The sequence below is a fragment of the Lagopus muta genome, chromosome 1, assembly GCF_023343835.1.
Source record: "Lagopus muta isolate bLagMut1 chromosome 1, bLagMut1 primary, whole genome shotgun sequence".
Lineage (NCBI taxonomy): Eukaryota > Metazoa > Chordata > Aves > Galliformes > Phasianidae > Lagopus > Lagopus muta.
The window spans coordinates 165,915,920-165,933,023 of record NC_064433.1 but is presented as its reverse complement, the minus strand read 5'-3'; the positions used below and the strand labels follow the sequence as shown (position 1 = coordinate 165,933,023).

The window sequence follows — 17,104 nt, the reverse complement described above, 5'->3', positions numbered from 1 at the left end:
CTACAAAGCACTCACAGATGAGTTCTGAAAATGAAGAAGTTACCCAATGTACAGACAATAAAAGCTTCAGTATGGACTCACTTTCCTTCCACAAAAGCAATAGCTTCATCTCAATGTGACCAAGTAATCCCTTAAGTACATTATTCATTTGTTTGTGGAATTGCTGTTTTCATGCAAGAGCAGCCACAGCTTGAGAAATACTCAATTCATTCATCCTGTGCTCCAATTAAATGCATATCTTATTGAAAGTCTCTTATGGCATGTAAATGGGCATACAAGTAAAAATTAAGCCAAGATTTTCAAGAAAAAGGTTGAGAGTACTTAGAATTTTTCCAGATCAGTCAGTTTCATGAACCAAATTAATCTGATCAGCTTTTCCAACTGCTGTGTTCTAGAAGTCATGCAAAGCTACAAATGACACACTGGAACTCTCTAGCCCCATATAATGCAGCTTATATTGCTCTACCAAAAATGGTGAATGGAAATGGTCTTTGTCTCCACTTGATGAGTTTGCAATGGAAGTCTCAAACAAGTAAATGAGCATGGCTTTGTTAGCCTAGAACAGGTTAAATCTCAGAAGTAATATAAATGTAAAAGAATGCAAATACCTGGTTGTGCCCAAGGCTGCTGAGAAAGACTGTATTTGGGACCTCCTTGAGTAGCCATTGCTTTTAAAGCAGCCACCTAAAACAATTACAATCAACAATATGATGTTTGTTTCTTTAGGCTGCAATCACAACACAGTGATCACACAATAATTGCACACATCTCCTAGGCACTGTGTTTTACCAGACCCCTCTGCTCTCTCCTTTCCGTGCACTGACTCAACAATACACAGGGGAAACAGCTGGACAAGAAATGGAATCACAATCCTTTCTTGAACATACAATTCAAAACAGGATTAAATTTACAAAGATGCTTCAGCATCTTCAGAATACCAAAAAACCTCAAAAGGATTTATATTTAATCAGGTTAGTCAAGCTCCCCAAATGGACAACTGGAATCACGTGGACAATCTATCCATCTCAGTAACCCATCTACAGATCTTTCAGGCATCCCTTTCCAAAAGCCAGCAGCTGGGATATTTCTGATGTTCATACAGTGCTGTAGCCCCAGTTTCTGAGTTGCCTTCATGCTACAAAAACACATCCTCTCAGTACACAAAGATCTACATCACGTTTTCCAGAAAAGCACACAGTTGCATCTCAAGATGTTCTGCAATCCTGAGCCCTGCAGTAGGGTTTTACAAATCAATGCATTCTAAAAAGACACTTTTTTGTTGTTCTTGTCCCTAAGGTGCCTGATCTTCCTTGAGTGCCCAAGTTTTGTCAGGATCTTTTGTCACAGGGAGGACTTGGAAGGAAAGTCCTGCTCAGCAAGGGCTCCCCTTGTGTAAAATTTACCTTGTGTAAAATATTTGTACTATATTTGTACTAATATGTACTATTTACCTTGTGTAAAATATGTTGAAGACAGAAATCTTTAACAAAGTTAACAGCCATACTCTAAGACTTCCCTCAAGAACAGGCATGACCTCACTACTTTATTCAAGGCTTACAGATTTGGACAAGGTTGGGTAGTGCCTTTCCTGCAAACAGAAAAGCTTCTGCTGACTTTCATAGACCTGTTCCAACTCAATGAATCGGGTAAAGCTTCTAGATTACAGAGTCTGTCACTTTTAAAACTAACCTACGCTTTGTTCCTTTAATCTGTAACTCTCAAAAATGCTTGGGAAGTTCCTTGTTGAACTTCAAAGGAAGCCCAACTTTAAAACGGGAAATGCCATTACCTTCAGCTAATTGGACCCATCTCCCAAACCCAATTTAACTACTAATTCCCTTGAGTTGCCAGTATTTCAGTTAACATACAACACGCCATGCCTGTACCTTTGTCATGAACTCCTCCAGCTGCTCTATAAATTGTTTGGTTTGCTGCTGAATGAACTGCTCACAAGCTGCTTTCAGATGGCGATCGACATCTTTCTTAGAGTCAATATAGTGTTCTCTGATTTCTGGAGTACCCTTGAACAGAAGACAACAAATCCCTCCTTTTTATTTGCCAGACATCACCACCCACTTAAATGACCATTTTTTAATGAATGCAATAAGACCATATATTACCTCCAGTAAGAACTGTATCAAGGCGTTGTTGCTGTTTAGTCTAAAAAATCTTGAAACTGTCTTAGGGTTCAGGATTTTAAACGCTGCATCTGTGAATAAGAAAATCACTCAAACTGTAAATAAAAGGGATTCTGCTCCAGAAACACACAACTGAATGAGTAAATGAGTGAATAAAATGGCCTAGTCCCAGTAGGACCCCTGTAACATTACAGATCCCCTATTAATCAGTATGGAGTTTAATCAATATGCAGACCTGTTGCCCAGGAAAACCAGGTATGGTTGCACAAAACAACAGGGAACTGGCACTCTTTTCCCACGTGCTTTAGTTTTTTTAGTTAATACTGAACAACAAAACATCCAGGTTCACATATACACATGTTAATGGTCACAGCAGGAAAAGCAACAATGCCTGCAATTAACACATCATCCTGAAATTAGTCCTACTACATTAAGGGGATGTTGTTGATTTGAAATCTAGTCAAATTAGGGTAAAAAACATATCAATACAGTTCCAGTGTGGCTTGTTGCCCCAGCATCACTTATTTACAATCCTACACCTCCATCAGCTTTCTTCCATTTCAAAAATAACTCTGTGCTTCTGTTGCTGTATAAAACAATGGGACACAAAGATGATGTGTGTGAGTATGAGAAGAGCTGTCAAAAGTATCAAACAGGGAGGGAATGCACATAGGCACTGAACTAAGAATCTGCACTCCTATGCAGTTTAGAGGAGGCTGCAGGGAAAGATTCATTCTGTCCTCTGAATTACTTCTGATTCCAAGAAGTGCCTAAGTTCACCATTAGATGCTTACAAGCTAGTCACTGTGAAAACCACCTTTCCCTACTCTATCTTCCAGTTACAATTACCTTAGTATTATACTAATTAAAACAAAAAACAAAAAAAAGGTGGTAGCATGACTTTTCCATTAAGCAGTATTTGGAGCCATAAATCTCAAATTAAAATCTATGTGCAGAAAGCTTGGCTGGAAGACAACGGAACTCTTATTAGCCATTTTATTTTACTTCTACAACTCATTCCAAATAATAAAAGCCTTGCTGGCCTATGTAATGCTACATTAAGAATTTCCAACAGCATCCATTCATCTGACATGAAAAAAAAAGTGTTTTCCATTACTTACCACTATAATGTGCAAAGCACTGGCTGGCACAAAAATTTATTCAGTTAAATACAAAAGGAGAACAAACTTGTGTGTCAGCCAGGACAAGACACCAAAAGGATGTATTTACCCTTTAACCTCCAGTCAACTAGAAACTACTCAACAGGTACGTGGTTTCATTGATGTTCAAATGCAACAGATGAAACAGTTAGTGTAGGAATGGCTTGCTCCAAAGTTAAAACAGCAGCGTATTAGACAGCACAGAAGAAAAATTATGTTCAGCTTTCTCTTTCAGAATGGAAGAGGAGAATCATAGAATCATAGAATGGCCTGGGTTGAAAAGGACCACAGTAATCATCCGGTTTCAACCCCCTGCTATGTGCAGGGTCACCAACCAGCAGACCAGGCTGCCCAGAGCCACATCCAGCCTGGCCTTGAATGCCTCCAGGGATGGGGCATCCACAGCCTCCTTGGGCAACCTGTTCCAGTGCATCACCACCCTCTGTGTGAAAAACTTCCTCCTAATATCCAACTTAAACCTCTCCTGTCTCAGTTTAAAACCATTCCCCCTCATCCTATCACTGTCCAGTCTTGTAAACAGATGTTCTCCCTCCTTTTCTATGCTCCCTTCAAGTATTGCAAGACCACAATGAGGTCTCCTCGGAGCCTTCTGTTCTCCAAACTTCCCAGTTAATGCTTCCCATTACTCTTGTAGCCCACGAGCGTTCCTTGCTATATTTAAAAGTTTTTCTTTCTGCCTTTTACCAAGGAACCCCATTACAACTTTAAAAAACTGTGACTAAGGCCATTACTCTCTATTTTTCCTACAGCAGACATGACTGCTACATAAAACCAATACTGCTTACAGGACATGCAACATGAAAAGTTCTTTCCTAAGTGAAACCTCACAGAAAAGTCCAGGAAAACTTAATTTGTTGCAGGCAAATCAACTATGTGTTTTTTTTTTAAACTGACCTGCTAAACTGCAGTAACAAAACAAACTCACTGAAAAGACCAGAAAAGGGTAAAAACATTTCTGAGCAACAGAAGCATAGATTACTTTGACATTTTTAAAAGGGAGTGGATAAGTAAGTTAGGTTAACAGCAAGGAGCAGTCGAATGCATTCCATACAAAAATAAAGAACTTGTTAGATACATCACATATTGCCCTTAATCAAAGAACATTGTTTGTTGGCTGGTCAGTTTGTTGGTTTTCTTTCCAGAGAAAATAAGAACAAAGCACAAGAGATTAGAACAAGCATACAGGTCATTGCAGGTGAACATAAAATAAACCCAGAACTTCTGCTAGCACAGGAATGGAGGATGATCTCATCCCATTCTGTGGCCAGCAACTGCTCAGTACCTCTAGTTTTCTTAAGGTCCAGGGAAATTTCCTTAATGGTGAAATCAGTGTGGAAAGGAGCAATTTGTTCACGAAGAATCAAAAGGTGTTTTATTAAGAAAAGCTGTCCATCAACCTGGGTCTAGAGCATAACAAGAAAAAACATATGCATTACATGTGAAGAGCAACCATTAAGTGAAAAGAACAATTTCAACACCTTCACTTGTGTTAGCTACCTTCCTGTAACACGTACTAACAATCTTACTAATAACATTTTTCCATTAGTCTGCAGTGCCATTAACTACATTCCAGCATCGACAAGCTCCACTTACTTACGGCTCACATACTCTGCTCTACAGAAGCAAACTTTATTCACATTTGTTGGAAGATAGGGATTATAGAGCTACATTACTAAATGCCCACGTTAGGCACAGGCATCCATTTTTTTGAAAGACACTAAATTATTCTTCATAAAGGACAGGAATTATTTCATGTAATTCATATAAAGTTGAAAAAACTTGAGGTTGTAAGATTGTTTTTCATCGTTGAGATGATTAAAAAGCCTAAAAGGCAGCTAATCAAGATTATTAGAGAAACATTAACCATGCTACAGTGCAAAGATCTTACGAGGCATTTTTCTCATATCATTAAATGCAAAGCTTAATTTCCACACTGTATGGCAAAGATATAAAGAAAAAACAAGGCCAAGTTCACACCACGTCTTGAGACTATTAGTTTTGCACTGCTTGTTTTTTTAGCTGTGTGCTTTATACTGCATGCAGTTTTTCATCTTCCACGTTCATGGCTCATTGAGGTAAATGGGGGAGGACTCAAGAACTGGCATTTGCCTTTGCAGGCTGGAACAGAAACTTGACATGATGTAATGAAAAAGTAAAGAAACCAGGTTTAAAGCTACAATTTTAAAACACAGAAATGTTCACTAAAAAATACGTGAGAGAATGGTTTACTGAGGTTCTTTTTTGTTCATACATGCAGAATTTCATCAATTAATGTTATATTAACATGCATCCATACAAGGCTGGATGGATAATTAGCTGCAGAAACCTGTATTAGATATATAAGACATAATTACATGATTAAGCAAGAAGGAAATGTGGCTTGAACTTATTTTTAGAGGTACTATGTGTAAGAGGTTCTGTTCTTCAAGGGACACTAAAAAGAAATACTTCACAATAATGTGAATAACAATTACCTCTTTTTCATTACTAAATCCTTACTGTCCATATGGAAAAATCCTACAAGTTTAGCCTATCAAGACTTCTCCATTGTTTTTAAAATAAATTTTATTTCCTAGCTGACAGGAATTAGCAAACACTACAGTATTTGCATTAAATAAATTCTAATATTAAAAGAAACAAAACAAAACAACCAAAAGGTAAAACAAAACAATTACGTAAAAGTAGCATGGAAGGTAAAAATGACTCGATGAAAGTGCACTGAATTCTGAGCAACAAATGCCAGATCAAAGCTTTTGATTATGGACAGTTCAGAGCAAAGAATAGCAAAGAATACTTATCCTATCTTTCCAGGGATGTTAACACTTGGAAAGATTTTTGAAAATTCAAAAAACAGAGGCAGAGAAAAAGAGAAAAGAATAACAGGCAATGGCAATAAACAAGTAGCAGAGACTTCCAGTAGAATGCTTGTTCAGGTATCACTTGACTAAATTCACATGAGCTGCTGCAGTCTGTAAAAACAACTGCTATGATGTGCATTTTACCTTTTCAGACAGGCTTGCATGTGAATTTATTAACCATAAATAAACACCAGCAATTCCAGCATGTCTCAGGGGACAGAGCAACATGCTTTCACTAAGATTTCAATGGAATTCTGCACGGCTGCTTCATGGCTTTAGGCATACATGGTGTCAAGAGAAAAAAAAAACCAAACAGCTAAGCCCAAAGCACAGATTCTGACCTTGTTTTTGCTGATAGAATCAGCAGCTCCGAGCAGTGAATGGACGCAGGCAGATAAGGCTTCTTGTGATAATCCCTGAAACACTGCCCTCTGCAGGGAAGAGAAAATCAGACAAAAAAATGTCAGCAGAGCTTCAGCAGAATGCAGAGTTGAGACTTGCAAAAGTTAGGCTTATCAGTAGATTAAACTCTAGATTAGCTACATCTTGTCTAAATGCAATACAACAGGCTAAAGCTTTGATACACAGAAGTCTGCTACAGCACTCAGACTGGATACAAGTACACACCGAAGTATGTGTATGCCCCTATTCACCCTCAACTTGGATCTGCACCTGAGTCTGTGACACCAACACACCGACAGCCACACACATGAACCTTACTTCTCAAGTGCTCAGGCAAGCACATGTGTGTACAATTTAAACTTGCGACAGATGTGAGATCGTTTGAGTGAGTTTAACCCTAAGCAAAGCCAAAGTACTTTGCTTTGGGCCAGGTTAGTAAGAAACACGACAGCTGCCATGGCCTGGGGGGCACACTGATCAAGCTGCAGCAGCCACATTGCATGGCTGAGCCAGCCCCATGAATGCAGGCAGCCTCTGCCAGCACTTCCACGTAGTGCATGGCAGCCCCAGCTGTCCCAGGGGGTGCCAGTATCACTTCATTTACTTCTTCTCCTACCAAAAGGATGCAGGCAGGACATATTGACTCTGCCAGCACACACACACTGTTAATTAACTACATCAACAATTCAAAAGTCACCCCTTCTCCAAGTCTCTAGCCAAAAACAATGTCAAATCACCATTTATGTTTAATGAGATTGATAAAGCAAGCAATGAAGCATTAATATTTTCCAGTTTCTTTTTAAGTAAATACCACACTGGAGGCAGTTTCTCGTAACACCTATCATAGATACCATGAGATGCACTAAGCATATATTAGGATGGAAGACATACAGAGAAGCAAGAACACTCAGTGTGTTTCTCAGACTTAATAGCTGTTAAGTGACAGACAAAAATCAGATTTTGATGTGTAAATCTCAAAATACTTGTGAAGTAAATACTACAGTTGCTTCTGTTAGACATGAAGATTTCCTCTGTCTTAAACTGTGGATAATGTAAACATTGTTTGCTGTGTCAGTACCCTGTGCTTTTGAAGATGTGGTACAAAAAACACGAGGAACATCTTCAAAATAGAGAAGCAATAGAGCCAGCATTTTTAAATCAGAAACACCACCCTGTCTGAGGAACTGAAAAGTACACAGCAAGAAACACGTTCATCCAGGGATTTCAGCAACAGGGTCATTCCATAAAAGTGAGCCAGTGCTTTCTATTCTACCTTTTCCCCATCACTCCTCAACTTTGGTTTACGTATCTTAAGCATCACATACTGAAAATACATTTGTAATAGCAAAAGGAATGGATGTACAGGCCAGCATACTTTCTTCTCATTCTACAAGCACAAAGTTGACTTGGAAATAATGACTAGAATTTGTCAGTCCACACGTTTTACATAAAGCAATAAAGACCAATAAGAGGTAACAGAGGCCAACAACTGTCCATTCCTTTTAGACTGAAATATTCAGAACTGGTTCCACACGCCTCACTTAAAAAATGAGAAGACTTTTTGCATACGTCTATACATCTGTACAGTTTGGAGAGACACACAAGGGTCCTTCTGACAGTAGGGTACCACATGCCGTGCAGATCTGCTGGTGAGATGGTGGACTGCTGTCTGGGATTAAGGGATTCCGCTGAACCTATTTAAAAGTAAAATTCATGCATGAATGACAAAGTCATCCCCCATCCATCCTTCCAACTGCAGCACTGACTGCACTTCACACTGACTCCACAATAATTCACAGAATCACCAAGGTTGGAACAGACTCCAAGATTATCAAGTCCAACCATCCACCTACCACCAATATCTCCCCACTAAACCACGTCCCTCAGTACAACATCTAAATGTTTCTTCAACACCTCCAGGAACGCTGCCTCAACCACTTCCATTGGTCTTTGTCCTTCTGAACAGGACAGAATTAGATTACTGATGTATAATAAGGCACACAGCTGTGAAAGACATGAATACTTGTTTTCAGTGATGGCCCAACTTCACCTTTCTGAAGGAACTAATTTTACAGGCATGTCTCCAATGACTCCCCTTCCTCAGCTCAACAGCTGAAATGCTCAATTACAAACAAGTGTGGAAACAAAACAGTTTGTGAGCACAGAACTACACAACTTACCCAGAAGGAAAAAAAAAAACAAACATCCCATCCATCTTATTCTTTCATGCTTTTCTTTCTATAGGGCATAATTCTACATGAATTAAACAGCTGCAGAAAGTGCAGGGTTTGAACATCATTTCTATTGCAGTGAGGAGGGTGTAAAAAAAAAAACAAAAAACATCTCCTCCTGGATAACTTCTGACACCTCTTTATGCCCAAGACAGATTTTCACAGCACCTGACAGAAGCCCTGCATTATTTTCTTTTTCTCCTAAAATCTTGGGCAATATCTAAGTCAATAACACTGTAACTCTGATTCTCATCAGCAACCATCCAAAAAAGGAGAGGTGCTTAGAAGTGCTTGTTCCATCATTAGCACTTATAAGGTGCTTAGGTGGCAAGTGTGGGAATCGTCTGAATTAATTCATCAGTATCCTTCTCCCTTTTACAACAGAATACTTATTGTCACAGTCATTAGAAGGCCTGTAAGACCTTAGCTGTTGGTTTGAGGTTCCTAGGCTACTTGTCAGTCACTTCAGCTGCTCATGCAGGCATAGGAATGAAAAAGAGACACTTTGAAGGGTAAATAATCCCACTCAATCTGACAAAGTGAGATATATTTCATACCAGATTTAACTAAATTGCAGGACTCGGGATCTTCTAGCCGGACATCTGAAAATGAAGCTTCAGATGGCAGCTTCTTCTGTTCCTCTTTTAAGCTCTGTGCAATTTGCTGCAGAGGAAGACACAACACAAAACAAACTATATTATATTTATTATTTAAACTGGATTATGCTGTTTTGATTACAATAGAGAAAAAGAACTAGATTGCCAAAGAAATCAACTATACTCAGCTCACCAAAGGAATGAGAACAAACTAAGTAGAGACAGCTGTTTCCAAAATAGTAACTGAAACACTTCCAAGCCAATCTAAGATTCACAAGCACTACCCAGAGGCATGTAAAGCACTTTTCTTTCCACTTTGCCTGTTTTTACTGATCTCCAAAGATTAACCAGTCGATACACCTAGAAAGAAAAGCTCAGAACAGGGGAACCCAATCCAACATTTAATTGGATTTCATAGAGATAATCTCTATGATGGCTTTATTGCCATAAATGTTAGGTGCAGATGGCCTTGAAGTGCTCTCCAGTTTATTCCCTGCAGGAGTTCAACAAAAAGCTTTCAACACTTCCACACTTCAACCTTTTTCACCACTGGGTCTGCTTTAAAGCGACTGCAGGCAGCAAGAATGGGCAAAGCACTCCATTAATATTTGAGTAGAACAGCACAAGAAATACTCCTGCCCTGTGCTTTTAGCATTTTAATAATTCATTTACTCAGTCATAAGGTCTCTCTGAAAAACAAGGTTTTGAGATATAAAAAGCAATCAAACAACAAAATGAATCCCAAAACCAGATAGAAAACAGAGTCATGTGAGGACACATGAAGAACAGCATAATTGCTCTCTAGAATGAACTGGGGAGGTCACTCTCCTCCTCTTCCTAAGCAAACAGCCACAGAACTCCTGCTAAAAAATACGATCTTGCAGAGGCAAGCAGTACAGAGACCTGTCTACAGAAGTCATAGCTAACATAAAATTATCCAAATCATTTCTTCATCTAGTTATATTCACTTCAGTAAGAAATACCGTGCTCCAAACAGTTACACTGGTAATGCTTATGATTGCTGTCTGATCCCATTTAGTTATGTTGTGTGGGATTCTCAATTACTGGTTTGGTCTTCTCCACAAAAACTTATTGATCATTAAACTTCCAGCATAAAGGGCAAGGATTCCATTAAACTCACTTGCTTCAGGATTTGTAAATGCTTTGCTAAAATCCTATTAACATCATCTGTCATCACGAAGGCATGAACTGTAACATAGCAAATGCTATAAGCATGTATAAAACAAGATTATAGCAATGTGAATTTGGCACAAAGAGGCTTCTCACTATATTTGTTCATTTAGAGGCAATAATTGAACAGAACTGGGTCCACTTAGACAAAATTTTCTTCCAGCCCACAGAAATACAAACACACATAAAATACAGAAGCTTTAGAGCTAACACTTGTTTCTGAAATCAAACAACATATTGACTTCTCAGCCGCAATTAAGTCCTCTGATTTGTAAAGACTGCCAGCTATTCTGGTACTTAAAAGTAAAGCAGAATGGAAAAATGAAATATGAATCTCGCCAAGCCATGCTGGAATTGTCATTCTTCATCAACTCAATCCTCTGACAACTTGGAAACTTACAAAGAGAATGGCAGCAGCTATTTTGGGAGAATTTGAATTATGCTGGTTATTAAATATCTATTTAGTATTCTAAGAAGAAAATTTAAGAAGCTTCAAGGTTAGCTAAAACCATTAACTTTGAGAACTATCTTCAGTCCGACATAAAGTGCTTTCTGACATCTAGTGTAGGGTCAGAATTTAATCAGTAGAATCATAGAATCACAAGCTTGGAAGAGACCTGGAAGATCATCTAGTCCAACCATCCTCCCATCACCAGTGCTACCACAAACTACTAAAGCAAATCTCACAGCTCCTCATCCAGACACCTCTTGAACACTGCCAGGGATGGTGACTCCACCACCTCCCTGGGCAGCCATTCCAGTGCCTGACCACTCTGGGAGAAAAAAGGTGACACTCTGATAGTGCCAGTAATAACAAACCAGAAAAACAGAAACAAGATACCACACAAATGTATATACAAGGAAAACTAAACCAAGGGCAATAAAATGTAATTCTATACCTCCATCATTTCCAACTTGTCAGGATATGCAAGATCTCCCGGAGCAGGTTTGTAGCCTATGATATCAGTCTGAATGTAAATATGTGTCCTGTAGACAAGACGCTCTTGTACATCTTCTAACATCTGCTTGACGCCGGCAGCAAATGCACCTAGTTGTTCAGCTGACAAAGGTTATAAAAAGAAAGACACAAACATGTGAATTTCACTACACAACAACTTTATGGATGCAGAAGTTTAGGCATCACCAATACAGAACTGGCACAAAACTGACTGACCGCAGAAGTCAGAGCATTCTGGGAACAGCAGCACACAGACAAATTTGTGACTCTGACATTGCAGCCATTTTAGCTCTCCAAATTCACATCACATGTGAATATGGGATCTCACAACATCAGACTCATGTTAAAGTTAAGTATTTGGATTGCTTAAAAATTAGGTTCATCAGTGCATTTCTGCCTGCATACCCGACCCATCTGCTTTGGTCTTACCACAGCCAATGCCTGCAGTACAGCTATCAGAAGGCTGATAAGCTAACACACCTACCTACACAATAGAGCAGATGACTCAAAGCAGCTCAAGTCCAGCTTCAGAACTACTGCAGCAGCCTGAGTTTAAGTAGCAAACAATAACTTCTTACGATTAGCTAAAGACCTTGTGACATGTTTTTTCCTCATTCCAGATTATGTTACAATCCCACTTCATGGAATATGAGCAATCCTTCATGGTTCCAAACACAAAGAGCTTCTCTGTGTTATAACACCAGTTGCCAAGTATGAGTTCTATTTATCATTTGGTGCAAGACTGAGAAATTATTCCATTACATACTGATAATGAGAAAGGCAGTGAGTTGCCAGATATTATTAACTTTATAGTCATCTCACTTCTAATAGAACATTAACACTTAAAACTCCAAAATCTCTATCAACTTCACAGCTGAAGTTCCAATTTCTAGTCTAAGAATCACCATGAAATGAGAATGAAAAAAATCAGGTGTGCATTCCTTTGATCATCATGCATACACAAAGCTCTATATGGATGATGCTTCAGCAGAGCCAAGTAAAGCAATTCATTCATTTGAAAAGATTCATTTAAATCAGTCTTGGAGCATGGATGCACACTGGGTGAATGCTTACTTTTATTTGTAAAATCTAGAGAAAATAGTACTCTGTAACACCAGTCTACTAATTTAAGTGAAGACAGAACAGACTGATAAAGCACAGACCTTTTATAAACACAAAAAATTATAATTTAGTTCAAATAAGCCTACCACAGGTTTAACACATCTAAGGCTCATTAGGGAGAAAAGAAAACCTAGGGAGATTGTTGCCTATGCAAATGAATGATTGTGTCAATTAAGAAGGTAGTGAAGAGGAATCAGATTCCATCTGAGTTACCATTGTTCTGCACATGATCTTCAAGCATCTCATTTTTGAGGATCCCACAGAGTTCAGACAGAGTCTCCAAGTGAATAACGTGGATGATCATTGGCCGCAGGACATCATATAATGAAAGACACAGCTTCTCCAAGAGTTCACTGTGAAATAAAAATTAAACACAGCAAAACACTTTCAGGATCCCACAGTAACAAACTAAAATCATATCACAAATACAAGCTATTTTCATGCCAAAAATTTCTTAAATGAGGACGAGAAAACATGTTATCATAGAAGTCTTAACAAAGGACTGTTTAAAACAGCAACCTTCTGATTTCCTACCATGATTTCCTACCATCTCCTATGATATGCAGAAGACTTTAAAATGGAAGAACAGTTTTTAATCCTAAGGCAATCAAACAGACAAGGACAACAAGAGTAACAACAAGCAACTTGGTACAACAGTAACCCCTCCTAGGCTAAAAGCAGAAAGTTTCATCAGCCTTATTAAATACAACATTCAATTTCTACTCTTGTCAATCCAAATCTCTACTCTTGTCAAGACTCTTACATCTGTATACAGACACCTTACTCCTCACTATTATTTCTTCAGAGCACCTCAGTGTTTTAGAAAAAAATGAGCTTATTTATTATGCACCTAAGAAAAAGCTGATGAGGTACCTATACACTGAAACACTTTCCTCACAACATCTTAATTAGTTATAAGGAAGAAAGGGAAATACATATATATTTTTTTTAATGAAGGAAGATAACTACATTTAATTGATTCAAAAATAATCAGAAGTTTTTTTCTTATTCTTGATATACAGTGCAATAGCTATGAAATTTCTGAAGAACACTCTACGCTGATTTCAATGAAGGACATTTACTTTAGGATTTGGACTGGGTTAGCTAAATTGTCTCTTCAACCAGCTGAGCCCAAATTCTGAGCATGTCTCACATGAGACCTAAGTATCTCAGGAAACAGCTTCTTCTTAAGTTAAAGAAGCTGCATCATAACCACAGTAACTCTTTGCTGATTGGTTCAACCGTGTAAACTTCTACAGTTATTTCCAAAGCAACTGTGTATTCTTTTAGACATTTACATTATTGGAAGGAGAAAAATATTTTCCAATATTGGATATTGGAAAATCAAAACAACCAAACAAACAAAAAGCAAGACAGGAACATCAAATTCTGATGCATAAAATAATCTAAGATTTTATTTCTTGCTGGTTCTCACCAAACTGCTTCAATACCACCATTTGCCATGTGATGCTGAATGCTTTATCACAGGACAGTAAATACTATATGCAGGAAGACAAAAACAGCATGTACCACCTACTCCAGTTTTGGTGTTGGTTTCGTGAAGAACTCATTGTAAAGCTGATGCTCATCCTGGCATACATGGACCATGAAGGCACAACCACTTCGCACCTGCATTCAGACAAGCACAAATAGCTGACTAGTCAATGATTTTCCTTCCATCAGCACCAAAGGACATGTTTTACATAACTGCTGTTGTGATTAAACTGAGGCTGTGTGAAATTCCAGAAGCTCAACTTCTGACCCTTTTCATTTCTGATGAAATTTAAGTAACCACATTTTATGCTTCTGCATAAAATCCTATCCTCCATAATCCATATCCTCCCCTGTGTGAGGTTTGTAGCAAAGTTTTTTCAGAAGAATCTTTCACAAGACACTTGAAAATACCAATAGATACTTCATGTGATTCAAAAACACACATAATTTTCATGATTCTGTGTGTAAACAGTTGAATTAAGTAAATGACTTTTACTGAGAGAAGAAAAAAACAGAAGAAATGAAAATATATGAAAATCAACAGGTAATCACTCTCCTCCTACCAGAGCACAATGGTCTCTGTTGTTCTGACTGGTCAACTCCGTAACGGTGCTGGAGATACTTGGACCAAGCAAAAGTTCCCTCTGGTCAAGGTAACATTGATGGATTTCATTGAGAACTTGTTGATACCTATCAGACGACAGAGAAATTAGAACAGTAAATGCACCCTAACGCTCACTTTCTGGTAAACAAAACCTTCATTCTAATAATCACTTTGGAATCTACATCATGTTGATTTCTAAAGATTTATAGAATCACAAGGTTGGAAAGGACCTACAAGATCATCTGGTCCAACCATCCTCCCATCACCACTGCTACCACAAGCACTAAACCAAGTCTCACAGCTCCTCATCCAGGCACCTCTTGAACACTGCCAGGGACGGCGCCTCCACCACCTCCCTGGGCAGCCATTGCAGTGCCTGACCACTCTGAGACAAAAAGTTCTTCTTTATGTCTAATCTAAACCTCCTCTGGCACAACTTGTGGCTGTTACCTCAGGTCCTGTTTGCTGCCCAGACAAAGAGGCCAAACCCCTCCTCATCACAACCTCCCTGCAGGCAGTTGTAGAGAGTAATGAGGTCTCCCCTGAGCCTCCTCTTCTCCAGAGTGAACAATCCCAGATCTCTCAGCCACTCCCCATAAGACCTGTGCTCCAGATCCATCACAGCTTTGTTGAGCTCCTCTGGACAGGCTCCAGGGCCTCAATGTCTTTCTTGTAGTGAGGGGCCCAAAACTGAACACAGTACTTGAGGTGCAGCCTCACCAGTGCTGAGCACAGGGGGATGATCACCTCCTCCCTCCTCCTGCTGGCTACACTATTTCTAATGCAGGCCAGGATGGCACTGGCCCACTTTGTTTTAAAGAAGCAATGTGTTAAACTATTTTCACTAAAATAAAGATTTTAAGAACTTAAAATAGTTGAAAAAAAATCTGTAGACATACTCACTCTGGCATCTTTTCAGATCTCTGCTCTACTTGTTCAATAAGAGTCTACTCAACAAAAAACAAAGAAGTTACTGTCAGTAAATGAATATTTGTAATCAGTGGAAAATAACTTAGAATTATTTTTTCCCTTGCATAGTTATTGTGCAATCCTTGCATTCACACTACTAATAAATTCAAAACCCACTTCAGAGCTTTATTTTTAAGTTACCTGCCAACCTACTTACTCTGACTTTGGGAGCAGCTGCTCTGAATTTTACGTAAAACAACGTGAAGGCATTGTCAGAATTTGGCACTGCTGAAGGATCCTTCAAAACAACAACAAAAAAAAGAGATGAAGAATTGGTTAAAATGGAAAATACTGTATTTGGCTTCTAGCATTAGCTGGCTGAGATAATTAGGCTCTAAAACAAAGACCTGCATTTTTACTGCCTTCAGCACTTTCCACCTAGAAAGGTATGCTTCTTTTAGAACTCTGATCAAGCCAGACAAAACAAAACCCACATTTAAAGCTTCAACCAACAGTTTCTATAGCAAAAGTTACTTTCAGTAGTTAAGGCATTCTCCACCAGAGCCAACAGCTTCCTCTGGATCTGCCACAGTACTACTGACTGCTGTTCTTTGGTCTGCAGTACAACAATGGAACAAAATTTCCCTTGTACCTATCAGTTCCAAAGCTGAGAAGCAAAATTTCAGGTCACACTCAAGTTTCAGATGGTCAGAATTTGAGATACTTGCTCCTGTAGCTCCTCAGACCACCTGGGCACACAGCTAAAATCTGCAGGAATTCTAGCACTTAGAGGCACAGCAGAAATCCTGTATAGCTACCAGTTTACTTCCCCTTATCTCCTTATGACATCGAAAGAAGCAAGTGCCCTTTCTTCAAAACAACATGAGGACAGGAAAACTCTTCTGCCTTTCTTGTGAGCAACCTGATCCTCCTTCAACAAACACAGACCAAAATGCCAGAACGTTTAAAACACCTGCATACAAGGCACAACAACATTAGTTCTCACCAGCCTTTTTTCATCCCTTACAACATCTCTGTGGTCCTGCAATAACAAAACTCAACACTTGGCCACAACCAATTCTAGCAGATACAAACATTAGAAGTTTCAGAGAACTGAGCAAAACACCCACAAACTGAACATGGAACATGTTCAGCACCATTTAACCAACTTTACTCTGAGGATATCCATCAGCAACAGCTTTCATTAAAAATGTCTGCAGTCCCTCTTTCTTTGTTATCCTCTGATTCCCAGCTCTTGCATTAACCCTTGAATTATTCTCCACAACCTCCAAACCTGATCCCCCCAGTTCCATATTTCTGTCATGCACCCTTATTTGTCAACACAAACTGCAGCATGTATTGTGGCTGATTCAGAGCTACTGGGCACAAACCAGGCCAACAGGCAAGAAAACACTGAAGA

General features: G+C 38.9%; 1 protein-coding gene across 2 annotated transcripts in view; it reads right to left on the bottom strand.

Moving 5' to 3' along the window:
* Positions 1-17,104, bottom strand: part of COG3 (component of oligomeric golgi complex 3) — a 31,485-nt gene that overhangs the window by 5,484 nt on the left and 8,897 nt on the right. For both annotated transcript variants that reach the window (XM_048957343.1, XM_048957348.1), the window contains 13 exons: positions 15,902-15,982; positions 15,679-15,722; positions 14,735-14,861; positions 14,215-14,306; positions 12,891-13,030; positions 11,497-11,657; positions 9,368-9,473; positions 8,149-8,273; positions 6,519-6,608; positions 4,602-4,722; positions 2,121-2,209; positions 1,887-2,021; positions 609-684 (listed from right to left, as the gene is read on the bottom strand). In XM_048957343.1, coding sequence (XP_048813300.1) covers positions 609-684; positions 1,887-2,021; positions 2,121-2,209; positions 4,602-4,722; positions 6,519-6,608; positions 8,149-8,273; positions 9,368-9,473; positions 11,497-11,657; positions 12,891-13,030; positions 14,215-14,306; positions 14,735-14,861; positions 15,679-15,722; positions 15,902-15,982 — 1,387 coding nt within the window. The remainder of the gene's footprint in view (positions 1-608; positions 685-1,886; positions 2,022-2,120; positions 2,210-4,601; positions 4,723-6,518; positions 6,609-8,148; positions 8,274-9,367; positions 9,474-11,496; positions 11,658-12,890; positions 13,031-14,214; positions 14,307-14,734; positions 14,862-15,678; positions 15,723-15,901; positions 15,983-17,104) is intronic.